General features: G+C 36.4%; 1 protein-coding gene across 6 annotated transcripts; it reads right to left on the bottom strand.

Moving 5' to 3' along the window:
• Positions 1-242: 242 nt before the first annotated feature.
• LOC110031206 (ABC transporter E family member 2-like) lies at positions 243-15,658 on the bottom strand. Of its 6 annotated transcripts, none has more exons than XM_020734295.1 (14): positions 15,321-15,658; positions 14,342-14,427; positions 13,913-14,010; positions 13,717-13,834; positions 13,540-13,629; positions 5,140-5,444; positions 4,866-5,061; positions 4,341-4,526; positions 3,636-3,905; positions 2,789-3,034; positions 1,912-2,050; positions 1,540-1,632; positions 1,390-1,453; positions 243-547 (listed from the first exon to the last, which is right to left on the bottom strand). In XM_020734295.1, exons 1-11 carry the CDS (start codon positions 15,421-15,423, stop codon positions 1,931-1,933), a joined length of 1,818 nt encoding a protein of 605 aa, XP_020589954.1. In that variant the 5' UTR covers positions 15,424-15,658; the 3' UTR covers positions 243-547; positions 1,390-1,453; positions 1,540-1,632; positions 1,912-1,930. The 6 variants fall into 6 exon arrangements, with proteins under 6 accessions (XP_020589954.1, XP_020589953.1, XP_020589952.1 ...); XM_020734294.1 differs by having other exon boundaries at positions 1,390-1,446; XM_020734293.1 differs by lacking the exon at positions 243-547 and having other exon boundaries at positions 1,277-1,453.
• Positions 15,659-16,149: the final 491 nt, after the last annotated feature.

Here is a 16,149-nt window from a genome sequence, read left to right as displayed (position 1 = left end):
TATGCTTCAAATTTTGATTGCTTAATTGAAGAGAAAATTCTACTAAATTTGAAGAGCCCTTAGGGTGTTTGGTTGTAAGTAGGATTTTGGGTTAGTAGGATTTAATAAACTTATAAATCATTAATCCGTTAGTTTCAACTACCCCTATTTTTTGTATATATGTATTTAAAACGAATCAAAATCAAATTTAGGACTCAAAATCCGAAAGTTCATAAATTCATGGAACTCGCTGGCAACTTGCCAAAAAAACACCCAAATATCCACTTTCAAGAGGCATACATATATCAATAGGATATAAAGAAAAAACACCCAAATTTGAGTTCGTGAAGATCTCACTTTCAAGAGGCATACATACATCCCACGAATACATAAACATTACTTTTTTTTTTACATTTATACAACCCAAATCTTCAACATCACATCAAAAACACCACTATCCTTAACACTTAAAAAGCGAAATACAAATTTTCATGCATTGGCAAAATGACATATATGTAAAAATTGAAACATTAGTGTCCGATATGTTAATGCGCAGGAATTGAGTGGTCTGTAAATAAAATGTTCCAATAGGATATAAAGAAAAAATTTTAAGGAGTCTATTTAAAATTAAAACTAATAGCATTTGCGCTCTCTCGAATTTGACTCTTTTATACATTGGCAAATATGGCTGTAAACGTGCCGAGCTTGAGTGAGCTCAGACTTGGCTCGTGTTCGGCTCGTTCGAAATAGCTCGTGTTCGAAATCGGCTCGTTTTCGAAATTGGCTCGTGAACAGTGTGTTCGTGTTCGGCTAGATTTAAATATTTGTGTTCGTGTTCAGCTCATGTTCGGCTCGAAATTGGCTCGTTAAACTAAAATAGAGAAAAATAGATGTAAAGTGTGAGATTTGAACCTGGATCAAATATATACAAAAGAAGACACTAACTACATCGTCACATGAGGTGTTATGATTTAAACTTAGACATAAATATATATAATATATTATTATATAAATAATATATGTAATATATTGTTATATAAAAAGTTATATAATTTTTTTTCGAGTCATTTCGAGCCGAACACGAGCAGACAATTTGTTGTTTCGAGCTTAAAAATTTGTTCGTGTTCGGCTCGTTAGGCTTAACGAACGAGCCGAGCACGAGCTGTTCACGAACAACGAGCCAAATTGACAGCCTTATTGGCAAATGGCAATATATTAAAAGCCAAAAAGAAAAAGAATAAGAAAAAAAAAATTCTTAATTCTTATCAGTAGCAAAGGGTAAGATAAAATTTGCCCAATTATTTATGTATCGCAAAAAAAAAATTAAATAAAAATTTAAATTCATCCTGATACTTATTTTTTCCAGCAAACTATATAAATTGGCTCAAGAACTTTAGTATTTATTCTCACCTAGGCCAGCAGAAAGAAGCATGTCCATCCAGAATCTCTGCTCCAGGAAACAGATCACTGCATGCTAAACAAATCATAATTCAATACTGCTTCAAGGCTCAGCTACCTTCCATGTATTAAAAACCTTATGGAAGTAGAAACATTAAATACCTGTGGTCTTCATTAAATTCGAATAAACAACCAGATTTCAGCAGCTTTCTGCACTGAAGGCAAGAGCACCCCTTGGTTTTGTAACAAGGAGACCTACAAACGAAGGAAAATGTTGAAGTCTCAAGGGGCATTTACATATATACCAGTCAATCCTTATGAATTTGTCTATCTAGCACTTAAATTTTACTTTTTTAACTCATACCATCCAAATCATTCATATCACATAAAAAATATCACTGGTCTAACTTCTGAAAAGTGAAATACACTCTTTAAGATGACATACATGTAACGTTGGATATGCAAATACATAGGAATTAAATGGTATGTATATAAATCTTCCAAGCTGATAATAATAAATAATAATATAAAAACCTTTTCATATGTAGGCCTGTCAATCATCTAGGTAGTAATATGATCCTGCAGCTTTTTGCTCCCTATCTTTAGTAGAATCCAACTTGTTTATGCGAGGCCTGTAATTAGTTGGATCTCTTCTGAAAGTAATATCAAGATGCTGCATAAAAAAAATTAAATTAAAATGAAATTGTTCTGTAAACATTGGTGCCCCCCAGAAGTCCACTACATCATATGGCAGTAATGGCTGGACCAGATTCTTACATAGAATATAAGCCAAAAGATAAGATTTCAAGGACCACTTCAGAATCATGCATGCAGGAACTTGTGCGGAAATAAAGAGAAAACTTTTGAGTTCATCATAAAATGCACATTTAAACTAGCCCCGAAAGCAATCACGACAAATTCAAATCAATATCCACTAAACTAGGCTGTTCCAAGTCAGCTGCTATCTTGGTTTTTATTATTGTTGTCGTAGTAAAATTTATTGGAATTATTATAATCCGATATCAATATTATACATATGTTTAGTATTTATTTGAAAATTTATTGTATTTATTATAAAAAGGTGTCCTCTTTATAATATATACTTTTCTTTAATGTAGTTTCTTTATAGCTCTCTTTTTGGCTTCAATATAAGAGCATGTTTGCTATCATCATGATAAATCAAATAAAGAAACAGGTTTTTATGCTTTCAAATCTTAAAAGCAAAACTTAAGGAATTTATTATCATTTACTTGATTCCAATGATAATACTTTCTATTAATTAACTTTAGTGATAAAGAAAACATAAGATACTATCCAAAGGATAGGAAGCTCCAATACTACAAATTTGAAAGGCTTAAATTTACTCTCCATTACAAATATTCCAAAAAATTAGTGATAATGAGGCACTCACAGATAAGAAGAGATTCATCCCAGATACCAATGACTGCGGAGCACTGGCTGTACATTCCGCGGAAGGTTTTCCCGCATAAACAATGACCTTGTCAGCAAGATAGGTCGCCATAATGAAATCATGCTCAACAACAAAGGCCGTTTTCTTTGCATGCAGAATAAACCTCTTTATCACCTTTGATGTGACAATCCGTTGCTCGCAATCAAGATAAGCACTTGGTTCATCTATCAGATATAAGTCAGCAGGCTGTACAAATTTTTAGGGCGTCAAAATATGACATGACACATCAACTCAATGTTTCAAATCAAACTCGATTCAAAAAATTCGGGTTGAGTCGACTACTTTTTACTTTTTAGGTCGGGCTTGGGTTAAGAATCATACCGGTTGAATTTTTTAGTTTTGTTCAAGTTGACCAGCCAACATAAAATTGACCCGAGACTGACCTATAAGCCGGAAATTGACCTGATATTGGTTGAAATCGGCTCAAATTAAACATAAATAGATGTTATGCCTTAATTAAAAGGGTTATACTGGCTGAGCTCAGGTCAGCGAGATGAATGGGTGTTTCTGGTTGAATTCTAACCCGTTTAATATTCTAGTCAGTTCAAGTTCGGGTCAAGCCCGACCCGATTTGACACCGTTAAAAAATTATTGAGAAGATGAAGATATCAGAAAAACGACTAAATGGATGGTAGAAAACACCAAATCAGACACAACTACAGTCATTTCTAAGAAACTGTCTTGTACTTTCGAGAAAGATTATTGAATGTTAGGTTGGTTAGGAGACTGTTCTTTAATATCTTATCGTGACGATCCATGTTAGTTACAAAAAGGAAATTATGCAAACCTTTCCGAGGCATAGACACAGTGCAACTCTTTGCAATTCTCCCCCAGATAGATTAACAACTTGTTGATCCATCAGTTGCTCAATTTGTAATGGCTTCATAACATCAGATACAAACTGAGGATGTGCATATGAGTTCTGAATTTTTTGATGCAGCAATAGCCTCACTGAAGATCGAAACTTGGGACTGATTTTTTGAGGTTTATATGAGACACTAAATTCAGGAATGTCAATATCTGAACCTTCAGTAGAATCAGGCTTTAGGAATCCAGCCTAAGAACGTCCAATTATTCGAGTAAGTTCAGCCAAAACAAAATCATTGCCAAATAAAAATGAAAAAGAGTGCTGCAGCAGGAAGTTGTAGGTAATAAAATCTTAATCATTATTTCATACAGTCCTACATGCAAACAAAAAAAGAACTGAAGTGCCAAAACAGTCCGGCATCTTAATCTCAACGTCAATAAAAGTGTCAAATTAGCCCCCGAGTTTTTAAATTGGAGCTGAATTAATCATTCATGGGGATTATTTCAGCTCATATTAAAGGAATTTGTGGACTAAACTGACATTTTTATAAATTCTTGGACTAAAATGACCCCATGTACAGAGTCAGAAGATTATTTTGATTTTTTTTTCTCAAGAAAAAAAAAAAGGTGTACAAAATGGACAAATATCAACATGCAAAAATATGAATGAAATTTAGGACAATACCAGCATGCGAATGAATGTAGTCTTGCCTGTGCCATTCTCACCCAGCATTACTATAATTTGTGAGTCGGTAAATTCACCCTCCATAACGCAAAGTTTAAAACCTCCCTGTGTTTTATACATGGTGGGATACCTATAACGTTGGTATGTTTTAATCTCCTCAGCACTCTCCTTAGAAGTCTCTGCAACCTGGAAAGAAAATGGGGGTTAAATTTCCACACAGGTCTTGCGTATTTACATATCTAACACCTAAACTTTCATATTTACAGATATAGCATCCAAATTTCGAACAACACGTCAAAAATACCCCTGTTATCTACTTTTTAATAGTTTGATGCACATACACATAGATTTATGACAAAAAAGTGTTATAAATGAAATATGAAATTTTGGCCGTTAGATATGTAAATACATATGAATTGTATGGTATGTATGTAAATTTCCCAAAGAAAATTTGTCAGATTGCAGTTTGCAGTTTTAAAGCTTAAGAAACTTCAAGCAATTTGCAATTTTGCATTCTTCTTTTACCTTAAATGTGAGTGATTCATCCCTAAACCGGAGATTCTCAGTAGGAATAAAACCAGCCAAGAAAATATTGATTCCTTCACGAACAGAAGATGGTAGAGTTACAACTCCATATCCTCCTGGCTTCCCATATAAGCAACAAATGAAATCAGATAAATAATCCAAGACACTGAGATCATGCTCCACAACAATCACATAGCTGCAAACATAGAAAAAGTAAATAAAATGCATATTCCCATAAATCAAATCATAAAGAGATTGATATGAAGATTATAACCTGTTTGATCTGAGCAAAGATCGAATAGCTCGAGCAGCTTTGAGCCTCTGTTTCACATCAAGGTAGCTTGAAGGCTCGTCAAACATATATATATCTGCATTCTGCACAGCAACCACAGCAATGGCAAACCTTTGCAACTCTCCACCAGATAGATCTCTGATATTGCGGTCTATAACTTGACTCAAGTCCAGATCATTACATAACTCAGATTTCATCTTCCTTTCATCTCTCTGGTCCAGCACCTGTCCAACATTGCCTTGCACAGCTTTGGGAATGTGATCGACATATTGTGGTTTAATGATTGCCTGATACATGACCCAGTTAAAGATGGAAATAGCATTAAAAGAGAAGAAAAATGTCAAAATAGTTTTATGAATGATTTGTTAGAATATATTATTTTGCACCCCACTGACAATCAACAAATAGATTTTTAAAAATCAATTTAGTTTTATAAATGGTCAGCAATATATTTGAACAAAGTTGAATAACAAAATATTGCTACATTTGAGAAATTAAGAGAAACACAATCATGCGGACGTTTCTCCGAAGTTGTGTTACACAGAATTCTAAAAATTAACAATTGGCATCTCAAATGTAACAAAAGAACACTATCATTATCAATTAATTCTATGCCAAAAAATTTCAATGTCAGCTTGAATAATGTCCTTGCCATGTGTTGAGTAATTAGGGCGAAGAAAAACAGAAATCGACACAAATCCAGAATAACATAAAGATTTAACGAGGTTCGGCATCCTACGTCTTCGGGAGCAGAGCGGCGAATTTCTTTCAATATTCAAAAAAGAGATTACAGAATTTGGAATAACACCTAAGGTTACATACAAGTCTATTTATAACTCTAAAAAACCCTGGAGTACAATATGTAATTATCAAATTACCTATGTACATCACCCCCAACCCACATAAGGAAACTGCCCTAATTTGGACAGAATCTTCAGCTCCGCTCCGCTCCAGAATCTGTTCATTTATGGTATATGAGTCATATCTAACAAATCCTCACATTGACAAATATCCAGCCCCTTAGGAGAAATACGTCATGGATTTTCTTACATACCAGAAGTGGGTTGAGCCACCATGTTTCTCTAGCAACTGCAAATATTCAACAAGTCCAAGCAATGCAAGAACTTGTAGATAGTAACTGGCTTGGTCAACATATCAACTGCATTTTCATCAGTATGTACCTTCTGCAACAGTATCTCACCAGAAGCAATCAATTCTCTGATCTTGTGATACCTGACATCAATGTGCTTGGTTCTCGCATGGTACATCTGGTTCTTAGCCAGAGAAATAACACTCTGACTGTCACAATGCAACTGAACTCCACCTTGCTCAACGCCCTGTTCCTTTACTAGCTCAGCAAACCATAAGAGTTCCTGTGCAGCTTCAGCTACTGTCATGTACTCAGCTTCAGTTGTAGATAATGTCACAGTAGACTGAATTGTTGATTTCCAACATATATGCCCTCCACCAAGAGTAAACACATACCCAGTTGTAGACCTTCTGTCATCCAAATCACCAGCATAGTCAGAATCAACGTACCTCACAACTGAAGGATCATCCTGCTGACTGCAAAAAATAATTCAATGTCCTACAGTACCCTTCAGATACCTGAAAACTCAATTGACTGTTTCCTAATGTCGTCTTCCAGGTTTAGCCATGTATTTGCAGACTTAACTAACAGCATGAGTCAAATCATGACAAGTACATATCATTGCATACATCAAACAGCCAACTGCACTGACATATAGCACATTTGTCATGTCTTCGATTTCTGTATTTGTTTTAGGACACTGTTCTGAAAAAAAACTTAAAATGATTTGCCAAAGAAATGCTTACAGGCTTTGCTTTGCTCATCTCAAACATGTCCAGCACTTTTTCAACATATCCTCGTTGAGATAAACATAATCGTCTTGAGTCTCTGTCTCGATGAATCTCCATTCTAAGAATCTTCTTCATATGGCCCAAGTCATTCATGTCAAATTTCTGGCTCAATAAAACTTTCAAACCACGGACATCATTCATATTCTTTGCAGCAATCAGTATATCATCAATATACAGTAATAGAAAAATAATATAACGATCATCAAGTCTCTTCACATAAACACAACAATCATACTCACATCTCTTGTGGTCAATTTGAATCATGTAGGAGTCAAACCGCTTGTACCGTTGTCTTGGAGACTGTTTCAACCCATACAGCGATTTCTTTAACCTACAAACCAGATGCTCCTGTCCAAGTTGAGTGAACCCTTCTGGCTGTTTTATATAAATCTGCTCCTCCAAATCATCATGCAAGAAAACAGTTTTAACATCCATCTGCTCCCATCTGCTCCAAATGTAAATCCCAAATGACTATTAATGCAAGCACTGCTCTGATTAAAGTATGTTTGACCACAGGAGAAAAGATTTCATCATAATTTACCCATTTCTGCTGTGAAAATCCCTTTGCTATTAGTCGAGTCTTGAACTTTTCCCATTTTTTTCTGCTGGTGACGGTTTTTTTTTTGTACACCCATTTGCACCCAATTGTCTTCTTTCCCTCAGGAAGCTGAACTAGCTCCCATGTGCGATTTTTCTGCAAAGACTTCATCTCCTCAATTATTACACCCATTCATTTCTCTTTCTCCTGGCTAGTAATAGATGGATCATCACTGCTGATGAGAAGTGCACAAGAGACCAAATTGTCATAACTCAATCTGCTAGGATGTCTTATATTGGTGCGTATCTGTCTGTCTCTGGCTAGATTATAATTATGCAGATCATCTGGAATGGAATCACCAGGTGTTGGATTTGAACCTTCAACTCTCTCAATTGTTTATAGATATTGTTCTAAATTCATCTGCACTGCATCTGAACATGAATTGTTCCCTTGCACCTTGTCTTGATTCTGCTGTAACATGGGCTGTTCATCAAAAACTGTATCTCTGCTGATCACCATGTTATTTGCAATCGAATCCCAAAATTTGTATCATTTCACACCTTTCTTATAGCCCAAAAAGATGCCCTTCTTGGATTTTGCATCAAGTTTTGATCTTTTATCTCCAGATACATGCACATAAGCAAAACAACCAAAAATTCATAAATAATCGAAATTAACTGGATTGCTTGTCCATACCTCTCATGCACATAAGCAGGACAACCAAAAATTCATAAATGATCGAAATTAACTGGATTGTCTGTCCATAGATCTTATGCGACCTTGCTACCCAACGATGCTCGAGGTGATCTATTGATGAGATGACATGTCATATTCACAGTCTCTGCCCAGAAACTCTTAGGAAATTCTGCATTCAATTTCATGCATCTTGCACTTTCAGTTAAGAACTTGTTCATCCTTTTCTGCCACATCAATTTGTTGTGGTGTCTTGCGCACTGAAAAATGTCTCTGAATCCCATGCTTCTCACAGAACTACTGAAACTACGAATCAGTGTACTATGTGTCATTATCAGACCTCAAATACTTGATATTTCTGTCAGTTTAGTTCTCCACCTCAGTTTTCCACAATTTGAATTTAGAGAAGAATTCAGATTTTTGCTTCAAGAAATACACCCAAACTTTCCTGGAGAAATCATTAATAAATGCAACAAAATACTGAGATCCTTCCAATGAAGATTTCCTTGTAGGGCCCCATACATCAAAATGCACATAATCAATAATTACTTCAATTTTATGTTTTTCAGTTATAAGATTGACTAGTCTGTTTTCTAAGAACACATAACTTACAAAGATCGAGCTTGCAACTTTTAACACCATGCAACAGGTTGTTTTTATGCAATTCCGCCATCTCAAACGCATATGTCATAGTTTTGTACTATCATAATCTGACTCCACAGAATGAACTTTACCTACAACTGTACTCCCCAACAGTTTGTAGATATTGTCTGCAGTTAACTTTTTTTTCATCACCGTCAGTGCACCCTTAACAATTCTGATGGTTTCCCTATCCTCATTTGTCTTGGGAATGAAACCATTTCTATATAAAGTGTCCAAGAAAATCAAATTCTTCTTCAGATCTGAAATATGTCTGACATGACATAACGTTTTAATTGTGTCATCATACATCGTAATTATGACTTCTTCAATACCAACAATATTGCAGCATCTATCATCACCTAGATAAACTGAGCCAGAATTAGTTGACCTGTATGAAGTAAACCACTCCCTGTTAGTTGTTATGTGATAAGAGCATCCTGAATCAAGAATTCATGCATCTGTGAACTGAGTTGATGAAACTGAAAGTATATCGCCATCACTGCAATCTGAATTGTCACTCTACCCCACATTTACAAACTTCGATGATGCATTACCTTTCTCCCAAATCTGCTTCTTCAGCTTTGGACAATCTTTCATCATATGACATGGCTCATTGCAATTATTGCAATGAATTGTCTTTTTGTCTTTGGCCTTGGATCTAGAATTTCGCCTTCTAGAACCCTCCTTATCTTTCTTCCTTCCACGATCTTGTTTACCCTTAACATATAAATTGTCGCCATAACAGTTTTCCCCTGCATTCTGCTTCTGCTGGTTGTGAGCTAACAATGCTGCAGTAATCTCATCAACTTTGATAGTTTATTTCTCATATGTAAGAGTATTCACCAGATGTTCATAGGAAGAAGACAATGAACACAACAAAATCATCGCTCGGTCTTTATCATCAATAGTCACATCAAGCCGTGATAAATCTGTGATTATTTGATTGAAATCATTAATATGCTGCGCCAGATCAGAACCTTCTAGCATCTTCAACTCAGATAGTTTTTGCTTCAGATACAATTTATTCGTCAGAGATTTAGCCATGAACTGAGTTTCTTATTTCTTTCATACCTCCCCTGAAAATTTTAGATTCATCACGTGATACATAACCTCATCTGTCAGGCATAGGCGTATAGTTGTTGTTGCTCATTGTTGCAAATCTTCATTCTCCATGACATCTGATTTTGTTGTCTGCAAAGCTTTCAAGATTTCGTGTTGAGTCAACAGATCTTTTACTCTTGTTTGTCACAATCCAAAGTTATCAGTTTCATCTAACTTCACCGTCTCAAATTTTACACCAAAAAATGCTATTTGAAAATAACTCATTTTTCCCACAAAGAAATAAAATCAGTCGCCATCCCGTAGAAGAGGAATAAAATCGGAAGTTTTACCGCCTTCTGTTTTCCGCCTCCACCTTCCAATTCCAATTTTCAGCAAGGGTCCGATCTCAATTTTTAGCAACGGTCTGATTTCGCCCCTATCCGCCGAGCGGGATACTTCCAGTCGCGAACAGTACTCCCGCAAAGTTCACGATTCCCTTTCCCGGGTCCGCCTGCCTCCCGCGAACCGCAAAGCCTCCGTCTCCCGAATGGCTTCGCGAACTCCTGCGTCGGCTCTTCTGTCTTTCGCGAATTCCTGCCAAACCTGCAGAACCTCGAAAACGCTGCAAACCACCGAACTCCCCCAGAAGCCCTAGCTGACTACTTCCGGTGCCACCATAATTTTTCTTCGCTCACTAGAACTTATTTATGATACTACTTGTTAAGAAATTAGGGGCAATAAAAATAGAAATCGACACAAATGCAAAAGAACACAAAGATTGAACGAGGTTCGACGACAAAGATGTCCAAGTACTCGGGAGCAAAGCAGTAAATTTCTTTTAATATTCAGAAAAGAGCTTACAGAATTTGGGATAACACCTAAGGTTACATACAATCTTATTTATAACCCTAGAAAATCTTGGAGTACAATATGTAATTACTAAGGGTCCGTTTGAGAGCGATTATTGGAAGCGGTGGCGTTTTGAAAACGCCGCTCTTTCGTTTGAAAATCACGTTCGTATGGGACGTTTTGAAAAAGCGTCGTTCTCTTATCGCGATTCCCTTAAGGAAGTGTAGTCTGGCCAGGAGCTCCGTTCCGCGTACGCTTTTCGCTTTTAGGTTATTTTTCCCGTGCTGTCCTTCCCGTCTCTCCCCCTTGCCCTTGCCCTTCCCGTCTCGTCATTTCAGTCTCGACCTCGCCCGAAACTTACGAGGCTGTGATCCGCGATATGAGGTATTTTTTTGATCTCACACTCTCGCCCTACCCGATATCCGTCTCCTTCCTTCCCGGAGGCCGTATTCGATCATCTCACAGTAATTTATGTTCCTATGGTCGTTAGAAATGAAACATTGAAATTTTTTGTTGCAGAATGTTTGATTTACTGTGAAATAGATAAGATTCTTCTTCTTTGTTCAAATTTTCATGCTTAAGATTTTTTACCATTTTTATTGCGGTTGAAATGATAAGGAAGATCCTTCTCCTTTGGAAATGATGCTTTCAATAATGGGAAAATATTGAATGCAAGAATGCTTGGGAAGATTTTCCTGAACAAATTGCAAATGATTCTCGTTACATGTCGTATTTCAAAGTAAGTATTATTACTTTGTTACTTTAGCTTAATGACCTCTTCAGTTGTTAACTATGATCAACAGAATTCTATTGGAGCAATTGATGACACTCATGTAGATGTCAGACTACCAAGTCACGAGAGGATCGTGTATATTGGTCGAAGTGGTACAACCACCCAAAATGTCATGGCAGTGTGTGACTTCAACATGTGCTTTACATTTGTAATGGCGGGGTGGGAAGGAAGTACGCATGATAGTCGTCTTTTCTCATATGCAACTATGAATAGAACACAGTGTTTCCCTCACCCACCTTCAGGTTTGTTCATCTTATTTAAAACCTCTCGATAATTAAATTAATTATTTTTAATTAGTATTGTCTTTAATAACAAGAAAGTATTATTTGGTAGACGTTGGATATCCGATGTTAAGAGGCTACCTGAAGCCATATCCAGACACAAGATACCATATTTCTGATTTTGAGCGAGCAAGTGACAATATTCGTAGCAGAAAAAAAATGTTTAACAAACGACACTCCGCTTTACGGGCGGTTATTGAAAGAACTTTTGGGGTGTGGAAGAAGAAATGGGTAATTCTACGTGATATGTCATCCTATTCATTTCCTAAACAAGTGTATATTGTGTTGGCCATCATGACACTTCACAATTTCATCTGATGTCACCCCTCTTATTCAGATACAGACTTCAATATGGCTGATAATGATGAAATTATTGACACTCTAGAACCTTCAGGATCTCTAGCTGATAATGAGATGGACTCGATTGAATATGAAACTCAGGACGGTGAGGGTGCAGTTGAGATGGCTGCTCTGAGGGAGTCTATAGCAGATGTTATATATGATAGCTAATCCAGCAAGTCTTTTCTCTGTTCCTAAATTTACTTTTATTTGGATAAGTACTTATTTGGATAATTACTAATGGATAAGTACTAACAATCTTTTTTTTTCACAGTTATAGGAACATGACTTCTAGGATATCAGGTAAGGACAGAGGTTTTTTGTGTTATTGTGATCTACCGGCTCCGTTGCTCACATCGCGTCAGTCTCATAGCTTTGGGAGGCAGTTCTCTTCACATCGCGTCAGTCTCATAGCTTTGGGAGGCAGTTCTACGGTTGTGCCAAGGGTGTTTCAGCTGGTTGTGGCTTCTTCGGTGGGTTGACAGTCCCTCATATGACACGGCCAGCAGTCATGGGAATCTGGTGTTTTCTCACTTTGACAGTGCAGATGAGGTCAGACGTAGCCAGAGTCTGAAATTAAACATTTTAATATTTATGATTGTAGTTGTACTTGTATTTATACTTTTTTTAGTTCTCTTAGTACTCATGAGGGTGTGAGAACTGTATGGTATCTTTTAGAACGGATCTGTGATTATCGTATGTTTCTTATGTTTTTGCATATGCTCCAGTACTAACAATAAGCTATTTTGAATAAGTTGCCCCAAACAGTTTTATCACAAAGGGGCATGAATATCATTTAACCATCAATAAGCTATCTTGAATAAGCTGCCCCAAACAGCAAGACAGACAAGGACAGATTACTCTGATAATCTGCAGATTATCAGATTATCAGAATAATCTGCTTATCAGCAGATTATGAATAATCAACAGCTGCGCCAAACAAATCCTAAATTTCCCCTGTACCTCACCCCAAACACGCATAAGAAAACTCCCCTGATTTAAACAGAATCTCCCGCTCCGCTCCAGAATCTGCCCCTTTATGATACATGAGCCATATCTAACACCATGTGATAAACAACCTCATAGTTACCTTCAATCTCAAAGGCATTACTTCACAACGATCTACAGAATTATAACAATTTAAAACATAAATGCTTGCATTTCAATTACCAAAAGAGCTTATAAATCATAACAGGACCTCAAGATTGAGTTGTTCGAGTTTTTTTACGTATAAAAGATAATTTGTACAAAGAACTTCACAAATTAAAAAAAAACACTAAAAACACTTCATTAATGGAAAATCACAGCCAAAATAAAATACACACCTTTAAATTATCTTCCAAAAGACGAGTAAAATAATTCTGAAGCTCAGATCCACGAAAATAAGTTATGATTTTGTGCCAATCTGGAGGATTCTGCAAAGAAATATTATCGGAATAAGACACTCATAGAGAAAAAGAAATTATGACAATAAAACATGAGTATGAAATAGTGTAAATTACATCAAATTGACCCAAATTAGGCTTCAACTTTCCAGCTAATATTTTCAGGGCAGTAGACTTTCCAATACCATTTGTTCCAACAAGACCCAAAACTTGTCCCCGTCTTGGCACCGGCAGCCTGAAAAGAGAGCAAATCATTTCTTCTTCTGCCGCATAGATCTAAAGCAGAACATAAGTAGCATTCTTATATTGTTACCTATGCAACTTGAATGTGTTTGGCCCATAACGATGCGTTGTATCTTTATCAAGATCCTTCGGTAGATTAATAATTTGAATGGCCTCAAAAGGGCATTTCTGAGACACATATAAAATATTAAGCTATCATGCTAGCCTTTCACAAATATAAAACAAAGGGTAAAGTGCTAAAATAGCCCCCAAACTTTTTATATGGGGTCATTTTAGTCCCAAAGTTTATAACAATATCAAATTAGTCCCCAGACTATTTTAATATAGACTGAAATATCCCCAACGGAGGATTATTTTAGCCCCCATTAAAAAAAAATCTAAGAACTAAATTGACATTTTTATGGACTATGGGATTAAAATGACCTCCGAAAAAAATTCAGAAGACAATTTTGACACTTTTCTCATAAAACAAAGCAACTAAAACAACAAACCGATGAACCTTAACACAGATGCCACACCCAATGCATAGTTCTTCAGAAATGAAAGCAATTTTTGAGGTAGACGTGACCTCTATGCAAAGTTTCCCTAACCAGCAGGATATGAAAGCAAAAGCAAACATATCTTATTGAGCACAAATTTAAGATGCATAAGCAACACATTAAGAAAAGAAACAGTAAAAAGAAGGATGATCTTCTAGCTAAATTTGTTACAGAGAAAATAACTCATCAGGTGAACAACAGGTTCATGCATTAGTACTAGGAATAGTGAAAGTTCACAATTTAATGGAGACTGAAAATGAACTAAACCGGGATATACTGCAATGAATCAAACATAGACCACCTTCTAGTGCAGAGTAAACTTAGTTATGTAAACAATATAAGCATTTACATGCATACCACCCAGTTCCTATGTATTTGCATATCTAGCACCTAAATTTTATTTTTTTTATGTTTATATCACCCAAATCTTTCATATCACATCAAAAACACCACTATTTTAATTCTTAAAAGGTGAAATACACATTTTCATGCAGAGCTAATGTGACATATATGTAAAAATGAATGCTTAGGTGTTAGATATGTAAATACTCAGGTATGTATGTACATCTTCCAAATAAAAAGAGTAGGTGAAAGCTCAAATATCTTCTACGGCCACAAAACAAATAAAAGAAAATTACATTATCAGCTACTAGAAACAAAAGCACGTTCAAAACAGAATATTTTGGCAAAAAATCTCACCAAATTCATCCCTTAAATCAGTTTGAGAGATTTGCAGCAGCTACTGCTCAAGTAGCACAATATTAGTCTACTAGAATGACCACAAACCTAATATCCTAAAACAGCACCAACTTCTAGCAGAACTTTTCATCCAAAGAAAACAATCAAACAATTTTACTCAACAGCTAATGCTAGTTCCTACGATAAGAACAGAGAAGCATACATTTCCCCTTGAATCAGTACAGGTAAGATCGTCAGTACCTGTTTTCACGACAGGACAGCTCTTCCTGCAATCCTGGCGGCATTTATTCGGTTTGCAGCGATCGGAATTGACAATGGCGATCCTAGTCAATCTATCAGCCATGTTTCTCTAGCCAAGAAGAAAAGTGATGCAGCAAAACCTAGCCGAGCTCGAGGAGCTCGAAGGGGAACTTGAGAGCCGAGCGCCGGCCGGCGAAGACTCAGATATGAAGGAGAGTCGCTGGCAACAATGGAGAAGCGTCGTCTTGCTTCGTGTTGCTGCCTTGCGTAGCAAGAAACAGGGACTAAAAACGTAAGAGCTTGCGTAGATCGAAATGGGCTAAAGGATCAGTTGAGAAAAAATCGCATGACAATCTTAAATTACGCTAAATTATAATGGGAGGTTTGCCCAGCTAGACAATTCGTTGGCGGAGTGCAGGTAGCATGGTGCATTCTTTAAAATATGTAAACAACAGAAATGAATCATTTTTCTGTATTACTTGGTCCCATGCTCATGATATAATTTTTTTAAATCACTAAAAGAAAAAAAAATATTATTTTTAAATTTTTGGATTAAATTTGAATGAATTTAAAGCAAATTGTTGGTTGGGGACAGTGAGACCTGAGGTTGGCGGCGGCTTGACGGCAATGGCTGGTGACTGGTGACTGGTGGCTGGGACTGGTTTGATGACAATGGTTGGTAACTAGTGACAGTGACTGATGGTCGGCCACTAAGTGTGGTCGACAACGAGGGGCGACAACTTGTGCATAGTGTTTTTAAACCAATCAAATCGGTAGAGCGTTAAATTTAAAAAAAATTGAATTAAAGGGAGTACATTTGTTTTCTAAT

The sequence above is a fragment of the Phalaenopsis equestris genome, unplaced genomic scaffold (genome assembly GCF_001263595.1).
Source record: "Phalaenopsis equestris unplaced genomic scaffold, ASM126359v1 Scaffold000787, whole genome shotgun sequence".
In the NCBI taxonomy this organism is placed as follows: domain Eukaryota; kingdom Viridiplantae; phylum Streptophyta; class Magnoliopsida; order Asparagales; family Orchidaceae; genus Phalaenopsis; species Phalaenopsis equestris.
This window is presented reverse-complemented; position numbering and strand designations above follow the sequence as displayed.

Bases quoted from the DNA above. Each gene is read 5' to 3' on its own strand.
- LOC110031206 (XM_020734295.1), bottom strand. From the start codon at position 15,423: ATGGCTGATAGATTGACTAGGATCGCCATTGTCAATTCCGATCGCTGC. The intron at 13,630-13,716 runs GTAATTTACACT...ATTTCTTTGCAG, and splicing joins CTAATTTGGGTCAATTTGAT to AATCCTCCAGATTGGCACAA. The intron at 3,035-3,635 runs GTTTGCATAATT...AAATTTGTACAG, and splicing joins TGTGTCTATGCCTCGGAAAG to CCTGCTGACTTATATCTGAT.